The sequence below is a fragment of the Accipiter gentilis genome, chromosome 3, assembly GCF_929443795.1.
Source record: "Accipiter gentilis chromosome 3, bAccGen1.1, whole genome shotgun sequence".
Lineage (NCBI taxonomy): Eukaryota > Metazoa > Chordata > Aves > Accipitriformes > Accipitridae > Astur > Astur gentilis.
In genome coordinates this window covers 3313705-3330089 of record NC_064882.1, presented here as the reverse complement: position 1 = coordinate 3330089, position 16385 = coordinate 3313705, and the positions used below count along the sequence as shown (strand labels likewise).

At 36.1% G+C, this 16385-nt stretch overlaps 1 protein-coding gene across 4 annotated transcripts in view; it reads right to left on the bottom strand.

Moving 5' to 3' along the window:
* Positions 1-2785: 2785 nt before the first annotated feature.
* The window catches only part of DDX60 (DExD/H-box helicase 60), a 47555-nt gene continuing 33955 nt past the window's right edge, over positions 2786-16385 (bottom strand). For 2 of the 4 annotated variants that reach the window (XM_049833392.1, XM_049833384.1), the window contains 9 exons: positions 15164-15364; positions 14020-14124; positions 11934-12072; positions 11159-11280; positions 8981-9128; positions 6496-6638; positions 5359-5510; positions 2991-3053; positions 2786-2888 (listed from right to left, as the gene is read on the bottom strand). In XM_049833392.1, the coding sequence (XP_049689349.1) occupies positions 2786-2888; positions 2991-3053; positions 5359-5510; positions 6496-6638; positions 8981-9128; positions 11159-11280; positions 11934-12072; positions 14020-14124; positions 15164-15364 (1176 nt within the window). Of the gene's footprint in view, positions 2889-2990; positions 3054-5358; positions 5511-6495; positions 6639-8065; positions 8238-8980; positions 9129-11158; positions 11281-11933; positions 12073-14019; positions 14125-15163; positions 15365-16385 lie in introns of those variants that run through there. The other 2 variants (XM_049833410.1, XM_049833401.1) reach the window with 2 other exon arrangements.

Below are 16385 nucleotides of genomic sequence, written 5' to 3'. Positions count from 1 at the left end.
CTTCAGAATTTTTCACAGGCAACTAGACAGACATCTTTTAAAAGGAAAAAAAATCCAAATTATCTTTGTAACTTCATAAGAGAAATATTACTTAAATTTAAATCTCTGCAAGGCTTACCAGTATACTTATTGTGACAGAATACTTAGAAATACTGTTCTTGGTTTAGGAAGTGATCTAATTTTAATTTGACTTGTGTTAAATTCTTGGCCTCAGTTTTTCTGTGGCAGTGCATTCCTCTAAATTTGCTGAAAAATAGTTTTTAGAATTTATAAAACTTAACTAATCTTCCGTTTGCATTATAGTAAGGAAGGTGGTGAAAATTATCTTTATTGTTTTAGTTCTTTATGTTCATCTCAAGTCTTACTGTATTTCAGTTTTCCCCTAAGAATTGTTCTGCTTTTATCTCTAGGCGTTCTTGTCATGTTTTTCTGCATGTGTAGGAGAGAAGTGTTAAAAAGGTATCAAGTTAAATTATTGGAAGACAAAGGCTGACCATGATGATAATGGCAGCGTGTGTAATGGATGGAGGTTGATCTCACTATAATGAAAGCAAGAGAAGTGGAACAATTTGAGACACACAGATAAGGCACCCATAAAACTTGTTGCCAGAAGGTTGTAGAAAATGTTTGTTTTCTGTTACAGTGACAAAGAAAAATAATTCCTAATGAGTTAGGGTTATTCAGAAACCCTACTGCGTTTCTTAAAATTGCTTATTTTCTACGTATCTTCTGTTCATTTCTATTACAGTGTTTCATGAGAGTTTGATAAAGTTAAGCTTTAAAGCAGATACTTCAACTTCTAGTGAAAAGACACCATTATAGAATCATAAAGCAAATAAACAGACTACAATACAGTTTTTGAAAGCAGAAATTGTTGGTGTGGGGGTTCAATACAGTCCTAGGACTGCTTTTCAAGAATGGCAAGTTGTTGTCTAAGTGCATTATAACTCAGCATTAAGGTTTTACAAGGGAGATAAATGGTAAGCAGGATGTTTTATTTGTAATAGGTCGCAGTAAAATTACAGTCCACCCAGATACTAAATCAGTAGAATTACTGATGTTTCTGATATTTTCACAGGTTGATTCCTTGGTCATTTTGACTTAAGCACTTGGTCATCTTTCACTATTGACTCCTTACTAAAAGCTGTAACAGGTGTGAGGTACTTCTCGTATACATTATTAAAAGTGAAATGTTGACTGCTATTACTAATGCTTTAAGAGACACTACAGTCTTCAGCATATAAAATTAGTACCCTGTGACAGACCTAGTAAGTGTTTCTCACCCAGGATTTCATGGTTACTGGTCAAATAACTGAGAATACAATAGGAACAATTTCTGACTTTATTCCTTGGTCAATTAATTGTGTCTTAGCTAAAAAGGTTATTCCATTTATACTGGGAAACGTGAACCTGGAAAGGTCTAAATAAAGTTACTTCTACCCTAGTTCAGGAACAGTTGTGCAAGATTTATCTACATATGGCATGGTTTGACAAATAGTAAAGAATAATTTGAGTAAATTTTATTTTCCAAGTAGAGTTAAAACAGTCTTTTCTACCACGGGGTTTGATTTCTGTCATAATTTTGTTTCACATATTAAAAAACTGGAAGGAAAAAAGAGATTAAGTCAGTTGATGGTAGTTCAGCAGCACTACCTGACTACATAGAGGTTTTCCCCCCAATACCTCCTAGCGACATGTTGCATGTAGTTTAATGCTGCCTAAAGAGATTTTTAAGTCAAAGACTTCATCAGTGATCATTTGATGAACACCAGAGCTAATGTGAAGAAATGGGGTTCCGAATTGTCCTTAATGCACATTTTGCTTATTATCAATAGCAAATAATTTACATCACTATCTTGGTCATCATTATAAAATTGTGTGTGGCAATGAGGACTGTTGTCAAAGCCTAATTTTCTTAGGTTATCTAAACATTAGTATGTATGTATATATTTTTTCAGACTACAAGTAGACTAAAATGTATGTTAAACTGAAGAATTTTCAGGAATAGTATGAAAATACTGCTGAAAACTTTGTTCTTCCCAGCAAACCCCAAGAAAATAGTTAGGAAACATATTTTACTAAACACAATTTGTATTGCAAAGGAATTTTTGACAAGTATGCTAGAGGTGTCCTGGATCTTTCTGAGTCTTAAGGATACAGGAGGTGAAAAATGAAGCAATTCTCTATATGGTTGGAACATTTTTATTAAGCAAATTTCATTGTACTGATATAAAATCCTCTTTATACTTAAAATTTTGTAGACTAAGACTGCAGACTGGTTTAAAAATTTTTATAATGGTTCATGAAGATACTACTTTATAACTTAATAGAAAGCTTGGAAAATAATTAGAACAATTTATTTGATTATAGTTGCGAAAGTAATTGCTGAAAATCCTTCACAAATGGGCTGAAAGTTTCCAATGCTGTCCTACTAATCTCACCAGCTGTCAGAACTGTGACATTTGCTCAGTATATTTGAGAGCTGTCTTAACATATATATCACTGCCTGAAAAAAGAAATGTGCAATTGAAAGATATGTGCAATTACCTAGTTTTGTAATCTAATAGAAACAATTATTTAATTGCTAACATGTCAATGTGTAAAGGTTAATTTTCTAAATTCAACTTTGTATTACTAATATTGGATATTACTAAAGCTTTATTATGAAATATTTTTGATAACTCGCACCTAGTCACTCCCTAACTTAAAAGGTAGCTGATCTGTGTGGTGAGAGTACTATGTGCTGCTCCTGCTTTCTTTTTGTGGTTTTTTTTTTCTTTTTTCTTCAGGTGACACACTTGAGTTTCTTTTCATAGATTTCACCCAGTTGTTGAAATGCCAGTAGAACATTATCATTTGGATCATCACACAGTTCACTCAGCGATGTTCTGTTTTTTAAAAAAATTTAAAAAAAAAAAAGCATTGTTTCATTTTAAGTTGCTTTAAAGATGAAATATGTACCTTTATTAAAAAGCACAAGTTTATCATACCCAATAGACTTAATGAGGAGTGAAAAATCCTTGAGTGCATAGTAAGCATCGCCTTCATTTAACCTAAAGAAAGAAAAAAATTCAAATGGATATGCGCTATAACATACTATTTCATCTTTAATAAACCCTGCCATGTAGGTTGCATAAGGATGCAGAGAACATATACCATGGCCTCAAACACTGACATACTAGTTCATGAGGATTACTGTAGAATAACTATAAGCTTAAAATAATGATTAATGCTGTAGGGACACATTTCTATAATTATACTAAACATATAAAAGACTTGTGAGTAATGTTTGGAAAGATAATTTATTAATATTACCTTGGGAACATGGTTTCAACTGTTTGAATAACTAACCTGTCTCAAGCTAAACTAGAACGCTACACTTCAGATGAATCTGCTGGCTAAATTGAGCAGGAGATAGTGTAAACTTTCTACAGATGATGAAGACCCTATATTTTGAAAAAAGTGACCACTGATTACTGAAAACCAACTTAATAAACTTGGTTTCTAGTAATTAAGAATACCACATTTAAAAAAAAGAATTACCATCAGTATTGTGTTGAAAATAATAGAATCATAGAATGGTTTCGGCTGGAAGGGACCTTTAAAGATCATCTAGTCCAACCCCTCTGCTATGGGCAGAGGCATCTTTCACTAGATCAACTTGATAGAATCAGAGTGTGATTCTATAATCAGTATATTTCCTCATCTCTTGATAATGTGGTATTAGTGCCAAACTCTGCTATTGTAATTACAACAGTGCATGGAATGTGTATTCTAATTTTTCTTATTAGAATCTGCTTTGAAGAGCTTACAAAAAAGCAGATACTGTCATATGCTCCCAACAGCACCTTCAGAGAGCAGAGTGAGGTGGTATTTTCTCAGTCATAAATAAAAGTTACTGGCTATGAGCATGAAGACAAAAATACTTGCTAGAGTAGTTGGGAGAGGGAGCTTGTGGTTGAGCTTTTTTGAGCTGAGGCTGGAAGTAAAACAGGTATGTGAATGGCTTCATTAAGACCTGCAAGCTAGAAGTTTTGTAAAGAGATGGATTTAATGAACAAGATTATACAGGCCAGTGAGATTCAAAGGCGAAAATGGTAATGATGAAAATGGCAAGACATCACATTTAGCAGGTGCATCTCTAAAAGATTGAAGAGGGCAACAGGGCTGTAAATGGTAAGAGCAAAAGAAAGACAATCTTAGCTTAGCTTCTGAGAAGAAACAGAAGGCTGATGCTGTTTGTAAGTTGCTTAGGAAGGTAAAAGTGTCAAAGATTGTTTGGAGCTCTATCAAGCTTAAGAGCTTGACAGGCACTTCAGAAGTTGGGGGTTTTTTTAATCAGGGTTTTTTCACAATGAAAAAGATCAGGGAAATCGCTTAAATGAGGAAGGCAAAGGCAGTAGTCTGGAAGATGGTGACATAGTAGCAGAGGGATGTCAAAAGTTTGATCAAATAATAAAGACAGAAATGGGTTAGAAGAGGAATTCATGTTCAGTGTTGAAACATACAGGCAAGAGAGTGTAAAATAAAAGATTAAAGCTCCAGTTTTGGAAAATGTAGAGCATAAGTGCTCCAGGAGGAAAGAATAGAGGAAGACCGCATCTACCGTGGGCTTAAACATGAAAATATGATGAGATACAGCAGTGGTCAGCCAGCTTCAGCACAGAGTTTTTGGTGGGTGGGTGGTTTTTTCCTTTAAAGAGAGATGATAGTATGATTGAATTATCAGGACAAGTTGCTAAATGCTTAGGAAAGATTAGGAAAAGGGGAGGTATTGAAGCAATACTGATATAAATACTGCATTACTAGCAAATTTTGCTTTGCTACTGTGAAAGTCAGGTTTCTATGGTGATAGTCTAACTGCACCAGAAAAGAGTTTGTGTTTTGGATGCCTGTCTCTTAACACTGATCATGAATTCCTTTTTTAATCTGTTTCAGTCTTCAGTATTTGACCAAACTTTTGACATCTCTCTGCTACTATCTTTTAGACTACTGCATTGGGCTTCCTCATCTCGGGGACTTCCCTGATCTTTTTCATTGTGGAAAAACCTTTATTAAATAAAAAAAAAAAACCACTTGTGAAGAGCCTGTCAAAATAACCTGTATCACTGAAGTCAAGACTTCCCATTTGTGGTACTGTTTTGAATACCTGGCTAATATTTAACAGCCATTGCCCTTGGACTTGGACTTAGAGTATGTTTTATTCTCATTAAAACATTCAATTAATCTAATCATATTTAACAGCTAATCCATCCCAAAGTTCTGGAGTGCGAAGGCTTTAAAACCAAAAAGATGTACTTCTGTACCATATTGTAAACAATGCTGCTGTTTAATCATATTAAAAATGGTAGTATGTACCAGTTATCAGTTGTCAGTGCAATCAAGGAACCATGCTTATAGAAGTCCAGTGCATATGCATTGAGTGGCCTCCTCCTCCCTCGATTATCATATTTGTTCAAGTAAAGCAGGGGGCAGTTTGTGACATTAATTCCAAGGGAACGTAAGACAGCCTAAAAAAAAAAATATACATAATTATCTGTTGAATAACTACTGTGGTTTTGTTCGTATGCCTATTTTGTCAAACCTACACTTTCAGACCCACAGCTGGAAAGTTCCACATTACTAATCCTGCCCAACTCCAAAAAAAAATCTGCACAAGTACCTGTAGACTGTAGATACGGGAGAGAGTGTGTTAGTAAAGTGATTTACGCTGCCAGTGCAGCTCTGGGACGTTTCTGAGTAAAGTTTGGCTAGGACACTGGATTTCTCTTGAGTTTTAGATGAGGATTTTTCCATATGCATATATCATGTATTCAGACTCTCTCACTGATGCTATGAATCAACCTTAAGCATGGAACATTTTAAGGACAAAGATAAATTTCAAATCCCCAGTTGTAGGAATTTAATTATTTCTACAACAGAATTACGAGTCGTGTGATAATTCCCTAATGCTACAAAGCCCATGTAGAATCGAAGACTGCAGGAAAATGCAAGCTGACAGTAAACATGTTGATGTATATTACAATTAAGCTAATTCGTATGCTATCTAATGTAATCACTGAAATCCTACTTGAGAAGCAAATGATCAATGCAATAATGCATTCTTTTCCTAGGATCCTTGAGACTACTGTGTGATTTGAGTTTTAAAAAAAAAGAAAACCTCCTGATGCGGAGAAAACAAACTGGGGATAGGGTTTGAATCTGAAATTTTAGAGTAATTTACTTGTCTCGGAGTCAAAAGAGAGGCGTTGCAAGAAAACAAACTACAGGTTTTTTCCCTACGTCCATCTATTCTGTGTTTCTTGCACTGTGATAATGTGGTGCTACTCAGTGCTGATTATTTTTTGTTGGGACACCTTTCAAATTGTTTCTCCTAAAGAGTGACACTTGAGCATAGTGCCATCATATTACCCAGAGGCAAGAAGATTGTAAAAAAAAAAAAGTATTTTTATTGAACTGTAATAAAATTCTGCCCTCCATAAAAAAATGACTTACTTTATTAATGACCTCCCCGTGAAATAGGTCGTTATCAACCACTCCAGATAAACATGCAAAGGGTGAGATAGCAGATATGCTTTTGGTGTTGTCCATCAGATAAGATGCTAGTTCAGAGCCATGCCAATTCTTAGATGTAAAATCTAGACAAGAAGTTTCAAATACAACATAAGCTATGCAGACACAAGCTCCCTTTCAGCAGTCTATTCTAAAGAAGAGAAATTTTCAGTTCAGTAGATAATGATAGGAAATAAGAGTCAATCTTCTAAACTTAAATCTTCCTTGATAGATGTTTGTTTCTTTTGTTTATAAGAACCTCTATGCAATTGATTATAGTATATAAGAAAAAGCTTCCTAGTGGTGAGAATAATTACATCTCAATCCCCCCTTGCAACTTAAGCCTTTCTCCTTGACTCATCTGTAGCCACAATTGCTAACAGCATGAGGTTGTACCAAAACCAAAGGGAGCATTACTATCGGAAGACTCATTTTACCTCCATCTTTTATTCTGTCCTACATTGAAGAAAAAAAAAATTTCAACCTGTATTCACAAGCCTTAATAGCTAGACATCTAATAATTTTTATTGCAATCCTCTGGACTCCCAGGCAACATTTTTCTTGAAGTGTGGAGCTCTAAAGAATGAATATTCTAACTGAGGCCCTGTTAGGGCTTACATATGTGAAGGTAGTCACATACAAGCACTCTGCTTTATGCAACCCAGTATGAATTCCTGTTTTTACAACAGCATGGCATTTCAGTTGGCTTATGGTGTGCCTGTAACTTCAATCACTGTCTGTAGAAGACCTGTCTAGTTATTTCTAAATATCTCTGTACTTTTGATTTTCCTTTTCTAAATAAAAAATTATTCTTTCTTTCCAAATTATCAATGATACTTTCAATCCTTATGCTGCAACCTTTTCTGCTTTGTGTTAAGTATGCTGTAGTTAACACTGTTTATGGCATTCATAAAAAAATCTGAGCAGTTTGACATAGTGGGTTTTTTTCCAGCCTCGCCCCAAGTTATGGTAAGTAAGTACAAAAATCTCTGCCACCTCTTGAACTGTAGGTTCCTGCATTCCTTTTTCTGTAAATCTAAAGGAAAATGTTTCTTTCAAAGTGAAACACCTTCAGCAAAATGGGGAGAATGCAACCATATAACACCTTCCATTTAAACAAGAAACTTCACCATTCAAGTAGAATAGGAAATTCAATTTCCACAGCACAAATCCTGAGTAAAAGTAGCATTAGTAGCACTAATATATATGTAAAGGAATATATATATCCTGAAAATGCAAGACAGCCCATGCTTTCCTCTTCTCATTTGGAATTCCATTGTTCTGTGATTTACATCTCTTCATTTCCTACATTTTTTAGGTAACATCAAGGTGTGGGGTCTCTCCATTGTTAAAATAAGCAATCTTAAATTGAATATGAAAAAATAAGATTTCATTATGGTGTTGCTAATGTTATACCATTATGCAGCACTTTCCAGTGCTCTGTACTAGAAATGGAAAACTGCTATTTACTATCTCAAGCCATATGTAGTATTCAGTCTTGTTTTGCATTCACCTTATCTGTTTATCTCCCCCAGTTGACATCCACTTTATACAGAACTTTCTATGATCCAGCTGTCACCATACTTGAAACTCAAAGTAGATGATAAGATATGGTAGCTTGTAAGGTGAACTGGGCTGGTTTTGGTTTTGGTTTCATTTGTACACAGCAGAGACTAAAAATATCACTGTACCAGTGAAGGAAAAAAGGATGAATAAATACAGTTATCTGCTATAATTAAAACTGCTTCCTTACTGCAAAAATAGTATTTTTGAAGGCATGTTAGTTTTAGAGGAGCTAAGCAATGGGATAGTGGTATATTATATTGCTTTTATATCTCTCTTCAAGGAAGTAATATGAGATTATGTGGTAGTTAAATATTTTTCATCCAATGGCAATCATATTGCTTGGTAATTTTATAGTCATACCTTTTCATATTGCTTTGGTTATTGGACACTATTTATTGGCATAAGTAACTTGGTTTAACAAATAGTGCAAAGTTCTTTAATTGTTACTTCAATCTTAAGGCTGTTCGGATATTGAAAATCTAACCTTTGTAAGACTCTGAAGCAATTCAAGTATCAGGCATTTGAGGATCTGCAAATGCATTGATGATTAGATAAAAAGGCGTTTATTCAATAATTACACTTAATATTTTTTCCTTTTATAAAAAAGTCCCTTTTATTTTTATTTCCTCTACAAAATAATAAAAGAATAGCAACCAAAATGATCCTTTTCCTGTACAAAACTTCCACCATATACAATATAGTCCATAATGCTTGTAGAACAAAAGTGAAATAGAAATTGTATCTCTCTATTAGCATGTCTGAAGTCACCATTTTTTTTCTTTACAAAATAAGAATTAACCTAGATTTCCCAATACAATCAATTTCACAAATTATGAATATGCATTAATTTCTCACTTCCTACCTGTCTTTGACAGTGGAAGTCTGTATTCTTGTTCCATATCTGCCAGTTTGGCAGTTGTCAGAAGAAAATGAGCAAAATTTTCCTGTACTTTGGTGTTGTACTCATTTACAGCATCTGCAAAGTCTTCTGGCAGATCTTCTAGAAAGACCTGAAATAACATGCAGTTTATTGCTTAATTCAGGTAATTTCTCCAAAACTGTCAGTTCGACATTGGTGCATGCATAAATTATTATACACACACAGTCTATTAGTAGAAAGAAGGAAAGAGTACAGCTCCAAACTTTACCCAACTTGTCAGAGTGCCTGAAGATCTAGAATTAAAGGATTTTAAAGATGAACATGAATTTCATGCAGAAAAAGACATGGAAGATAAAGAGTAAGTATAAAGTTCCTAGATTTTTATTCACAGAGTCCTTGGCAAACAGCTTTATTAAAGATAAAGCTAAAAAAGGACTTCTGAAGGACTGCCTTTCCTAGATCTTGTTTTGCATATCTGGTGTTCAACAGGTTCCCTACCAACATGACAGACTGATGCTTTGCTGCCATTAGCCACAGCAGTCCTGTAATTCCTCCTACATGACTGGCCATTCTTCAGAAATAAATAACATTTTTCGTCTTGGAATGCTTGCTGGAAACTGGCCACATACACATCTTCATCTGGAAGAAGTTTCCTTTGTTGTTCCGGCCATAGCTGCATCCTTCAAAATTTTAAGGCTTTCCATGGAAGAGCCAACAAGAGCACATTATAAACATTTCACTTTCTGCCTGTATCCATGGTGGGTTAACTTTGCGCATTAGTAATGTTAATGCTCATCCTGCTAATATTGTCCCATTATTTGAAAAAGCCCTAGGCCTACAGTGTCATGTGCCACAGAGCATGCTGGTGTCTTTCTGGGTCATTGGCATGTGCCACAAAAAGCTACAGCTCCTTAGAAGGGAACAAAATTGTAGCAGAGTGAGGAGAAGTAAATCGCCATTTGGGAAAGAGATACTTGAGTACTGTTGTATAAAGAAATGCAGTGTCATTTATACTTTTACATTTTGCAATATCATGACAGTAACTGTATAATTATCTGCCATCACTAAAACATACTTGAATAATCTGGTACTTTTCACTTAACCTGACACTCAACTGCTACTTCTGTAGTTAAATCAAGGCTTCTTTATTTTAATCCAGTAAGTACTTTTCATTATTCTAGCTACTTGTATTGCATGTGGGTGGCAGGGTGTTGTGGGGAGGGATGGGATGGGTGCAGTCCAGGGCTGGCTGCTGTGAGAAGAGGCCAAGGGCTGCCCTGTGACAGACACAGCCAGCTCCAATGGCCCCACCACATGGCAGAGCTGAGCCCATCAGGCACAGGTGCAGCACCTCTGGTAAAACTTATTTAAGAAAGGGCAAAAATGTCATACAGGCAGAGTGAGAAGCAGCAGTGCTAACACCGAGATCAGAGAAGGAGGGGGAGGAGATGCTCCAGGTGGTGAAGCAGAGATTCCCCTGCAGCCATCTCAGTGAAGAGGACCATGCCAGAGCAGATATCCACACTGCAGCCTGTGAAGGGCCCCACACCAGAGCAGATGGATGTTTCCTGAAAGAACTACAGCCCATGGAGAGGCCACACTGGAGCATGTTTATTCTGAAGCACTGCAGCCCACAGAGAGGACTCGCACTGGAGCAGGGGTGACATGTAAGGGGGAAGGAGCAGCAGAAAGAGCTGTTAAGAACTGCCCAAAACAGCTCATTTCACATTTTCCATCAGCCCTGCACCACTTGGGGTGGGGGGGAGGTAAAGGAGTCAGGAATGAAGGAATAAAGTTGAGCATGGGGAAAGGCAAGAGGAAGGGGAAAGTGGTGTTGAAGTTTTTACTTTTTGTTTCTCACTACCAAAATCTATTTTAATTGACACCAAATTAATTCAATTTTCCACAAGTTGAGGCTGTTTTGCCCATGATCATAACTGGTAAGCAATCTCCCTGTTTTTGTCTCGACCCACGAGTTTTTCCATCCTATTTCCTCCCCATCCTATTGAGATGGAGGAGTAAGAGAGCAGTTGGGTTGGCAGCCACCTGCTGGCCCACCAGGCTACTGTACATCCATAATGACACTAGTCTAACTGAGAAAAGGAAACAAGTTCATTGAAGTGGTACACAATGTAAGTTAAAGACCAATGATTTCTCTACCTTTGACTGGCAAAATGTGCATTTGTATTTCATTGAGCAGGCTGGAAGATATTTTCTCCCAAATAGGTTTGCTAGAATAAGCACTAGCTTTTCCAGGACATCGTCTGAAAAAACAGTTGAGCCTATGTCAAAACAGAAAGTACTAGGGTTAAATATGATAATGTAAAAAAAAAAAAAAATTAAAACAAACAACTCCTACTCAGGAATTTCCTTCCCATTATCATGACAGAGGTTATGCAAAACTACGTTGGATAAAGATCAACTCATTACATACAAAAACCTCCAGTAGATAATTAAGCAACTAATAACATGTACAAATGAATACTGTATTCTTATATGTTCACATAGTGCAGCATATCTCAGTGCACAGAATGGATTTGACTCATGTAATGAGACATTAGCAGTATTTCACTTTTTAAAATTTGTTAATATTCAGAGTAGTCATCCATCTGATTTGCTACATGTCATTCAAATCTTGCTCTGGAGTCAGAATTATTATTTTATCTATGTAAAGCATTCTTCTTTACCTCTTCAGTGTTTCACAAACAGTAAGTTCAGGTTCATGATACCAGCATTGCAATATGTGTGCCTTGGCTTTCTCAGACAGAAATATAAGCATATGCAGACTGTGTAGAGGCAGAGGCCAAGGATATGAGGATGAAGGCTAGGTAAGCAAAAGCTGGCAGGAGCAAGAAGGCACCCAGAAAATTTCAGAACCATTGGGGTTACAGAGCTTGCCATACACTGCAATTAAGATGCATGGAATATTATTTACCTTTGATTGGCTGGCACAATTTGTGGAATAAACCTTTCACAAGAAAGCTTACGAAAACAAAATTTGAAGGTTCGTAATAGTACAAGTGTGTCACAAGTCCAGCAAAGCCTATGGGGTTACCTTCTTGATCCAAGTAGCCCTATTTAATTTAAAAGAAAAAAAAGCTTAGTTGTAAAAGGTGAACTTGGATATAACAAAAATATAAAATGGTGGCATTCAGAACAGTCCTTCAACCTAATGCATAGGTACCTATTGAGACCATTCAACTTCCACTGAAAGGCAAAAATTTGTCCCTACTGAAAAACAAGTCACCAATTATTTGAGTATTTCCATGGGAGATCTTCATCACCCTGTGCAAAGCATAGTTCTTGATTTCACAGTTTTAGCATGGATTTAGATCATGTTGCAAATGAAAAGTGCAGACAGTCACCAAAGTAAGATTTGATGCAACTTTCATTAAAAAAACCTATGAACCCAAATGTTTGATGGGATAAAAGCACAGCAAGCAGTGATCTGTCAAATATGTTGCTGCAAGATATTTGGGTGCTAGAAGTTTATATGGTTTCAAAAAAACAACAGGATAAGCTCACAGAATAAAACTCCATTAAAGGCCATAAATTCTAGGACACCTCTCCTGTCAGAGATCACTCTGCATCACGCCCTGTGAGAAAGTAGGGAGTACCCAGAGAATCATCATTCTATGGTTGCCCTTTTTTTTCTTTATACAGTTCCCTGGGATAGTTATTGGAGGCAGGATGCTAGGTATGTGGGCCAGGTTTTGTCCAGTTCTTATGTTAACTGTAACTTTTTGGAAACATTACTAATCTTTCTTGTACACTGATCAGACTCTTCTCTTCAATAGGAGTATCAGATTCTTGGTCTCACACACAAGGGACACTCAGCAGAGGAGGCAGAAATGTTTGTTTGGGATTGTACTGGGAGCAGGACTCGGAAACCTGGGCGTAGACGATTTGTTAATGTAATCATATTATTGGTGCCTCTTACTGCCTGTAGTCCTGAGCTGTAAGTCAAAATGGAGTCATGCATAAAAAATTTCCAAAATGGTATCCACCAAATTGAAACTATTACTATGGAGTGATACACCACTAATTTTCAGTCTTCTCTAAGACCTACTCCCTAAATTTTTGTTAGAGATATAATTTCTCCCAACATTTTGGAAATCATGTCATCCTTAGTATGTTTTAAACCCCTATCATTTCACATGCACGTATCTTCATATACAATACAAATGCACAACTCTTACTTTCATAATCAAATTGTAATCATATAGACCATACCATAAGATTCTTGCTATTGAATTTATTCCATAATGTCCTGGTTTCAGCTGGGATAGAGTTAACTGTCTTCCTAGTAGCTGGTACAGGGTTGTGTTTTGAGTTCAGTATGCGAAGAATGTTGATAACACTGATGTTTTCAGTTGTTGCTCAGCATTGTTTAGACTATAGTCAAAGATTTTCCAGCTTCTCATGCCCAGCCAGGGCACAAGAAGTTGGCACAGGACACAGCCAGGGCACCTGACCCAAACTGGCCAACGAGGTATTCCATACCATGGGATGTCCCATCTAGTATAGGAACTGGGAAGTGGGGGCGGGGAATTGCGGCTTGGGGACTGGCGGGGTGTCAGTCAGCGGGTGGTGAGCAATTGCCCTGCGCATCATTTGTACATTCCAATCCTTTTATAACTACTGTTGTCATTTTATGAGTGTTATCAATATCATTATTAGTTTCTTCTTTTCTGTTCTATTAAACCATTCTTATCTCAACCCACGAGTTTTACTTCTTTTTTCCCGATTTTCTCCCCCATCCCACTGGATGGGGGGGAGTGAGTGAGCAGCTGCGTAGTGCTTAGTTGCTGGCTGGGGTTAAACCATGACACATAACATAAGTAGATCAGAATTAACCTCAAACTTAAAGCACTCTATTTTTATCTGTTTCCTTAAATTTCTAACAGAAAGAAATAGGCCATTGTTATGGAATATTTTATATATTGTTCTTTAAATGAAAGCAAAAAATGGGAATCTGTAGATTTAAGAACTACCCTTTATGAGAATGAATTAAAACCTACCTCTTTGATAAGAAATTGCAAGGAAAACATAAAATAAATTTTTAATATTTCAGCATTTCTTTCTTTTCTGAATGACATCAGTGAGTGCTTCAGCACTGACAGTGCCTGGTCAAACAAATGGGAGAGGGGGAAGAAGAAGAAATTAGAAATCCAAGGGAATGCTGATATTGTAACAAGCAAAGAAATTTAATATCCAGATTTTATGCTTTGTTTCATCAATTGGTTAAATTGCTGGGTGGGGGTTATGTTGTATTTTTATGTAAATTGAATGCCTAACTCCTGGAAATGCTTGTGAAAAAATCTATCCTCTGTCTGTCAGATGTGTGCTCATTTTCTAAATTTATGCTGAGGTTTGTGAATTTAATTACATAAAATTCATATAGAGATCTAAAAGACAAGGATTTAAATATAATTAAACTAAACCCAGGAATTTTTGAAATTACTCCTTACACTTTAATACCATTTTAATATCTAACACAGAAGTTTACCAATTTACTTTATCTTAAGAAGACTTATGTCTGAATTCAGTCAGTGAGTCCTTGAAAATAATGTCTCTATGCTGAAGTAGATGTAAAAAACAGATCATCTGGAGGTAAGAGTTCTTTAATAATTACAAGAAGAGATCTCTGACCAATTTGTAATCATAGTCATGGGTTTTTTACTTAAATCACTGCATTAAATGGCAAGAATAAGAATTCTTTGATTCCAGTAAGTTAGTATGTGGATTTAAACAAGCGAGTAATATATAGAATTTTCTCATTGTTTCAACTGAAATAGCATTTCATAGTTCCCCTCTTCCCTATGGAAATGTATGTTCACATCTTTTCCTTAAATAAAGCTGAAATTTTAAATATTGGAAGACTTTCTCATTCTCCAAGTTAATGCAAATATTGCATAGAACAAGAGTCAGTAAAAATACCTTCCTGACTACCACTCTTTCTGATGATAATATTTATTGCAAAGAATAAATGCATGAAAATTGACAGTAAAATACTGTGGAGAAGATGGCATAGGTACTAGAAGCAGTATAGCAGAGTATGCAACTTCATTTGGAGGCAGATTTCTTACTTACGAAGTGCATAACTTTCTGCTCATGTTAAGGAGACATTATAATTTAATTGCTTTTAAGAAAAAAATACTAAACCTTTGCTTTGGCATCTGCTTTGTCATCAGCCTTTGCAGCCAACAGCATGAGCCTCAATATTAAGGAAACAGTCAGAGGAAACTGGCCTTTCAATTGAGGTACATTGGATTTAATAAGTCTTTCAACTTTGGGCAGTGGGATATCATAGAAGAACACATTTCCAATCATATCTTGTCCCCTTCTTCCAGCACGTCCTGACATCTAAGAATAAAATATTTAATAATTACATCATTAAAATAACAACATTATTAATTTTTAAATAAAATATACCTAAGTTGTATATACTGGTACCATCTATACAGTCTTAATAAAGCACATATGCAAAATTATCAAAATAATGTGTGCAAAATATGTTGTACCTCAAATACAGCTGGTTTAAAAATGTAGTGGGTTTATTTACTTTTTTAAATATGAACTTCCAAACACTGGCCAGGATACTTACATTCTCTCACATGTCTTTTTAACATTATATTTCTTCAAGGTAAGTTTTAACTTAATTTTTACCTATACACCAACTTTGTTTTCAAGTTACTTTTAGCTCTGAATTATTTCTGGGTACATTTGGGGCAGAGGTAGTCTCAGTATGAAGAAAGAGCAGAGAATATGAATAAGGAGTAGAGAGAAGCTTCCTAAGGGTATATTCCCTTGCTTGGATCACCTGTTCTTGGTCAGGTCCATTGTGGTGACTTGCCCCTTGTACCAGATAACATGACAAAGCTGGAGTCGTATCATTTATGTGCAGCAGAAGGGAGATGCACGTAGGTCTGGCTACTGCACAGATCCACTCACACTCTGACTCTGATTGCTACTTGCCAGGTGATGCCATCAGCTGTATCTGGCTTACATGGCCTCCTGAACCAGGGGCAAACTGGCAGTACTTCATGAAAATACAGGTTTGAAAAGTAGCACAAGAGCAGGAAACAGGGGCTAATGAAGAGGTTAGAGTCTCTCAGCCCACCCAGTAAGTTGTGCCATGATGGAAGACATTCTGCTTTATTGCATTTGCAACCTCTTCTACACACTACTGTGTTGCATTCTATGGAGTGCCACTTCCAAGATGGAAGGAACTCAAATGCCCCTATTAATCCAGTCAGCAATCTTTCTTGTCCTCGTTACATACCCACTGTATGCTCTTATAGCATATTTTTCACACATTTGTAAAACCCTGGCTAGAACAAAACAGCCTTTTTCTTTCCAGCTCCCATAACTGAAAGCCAAATCT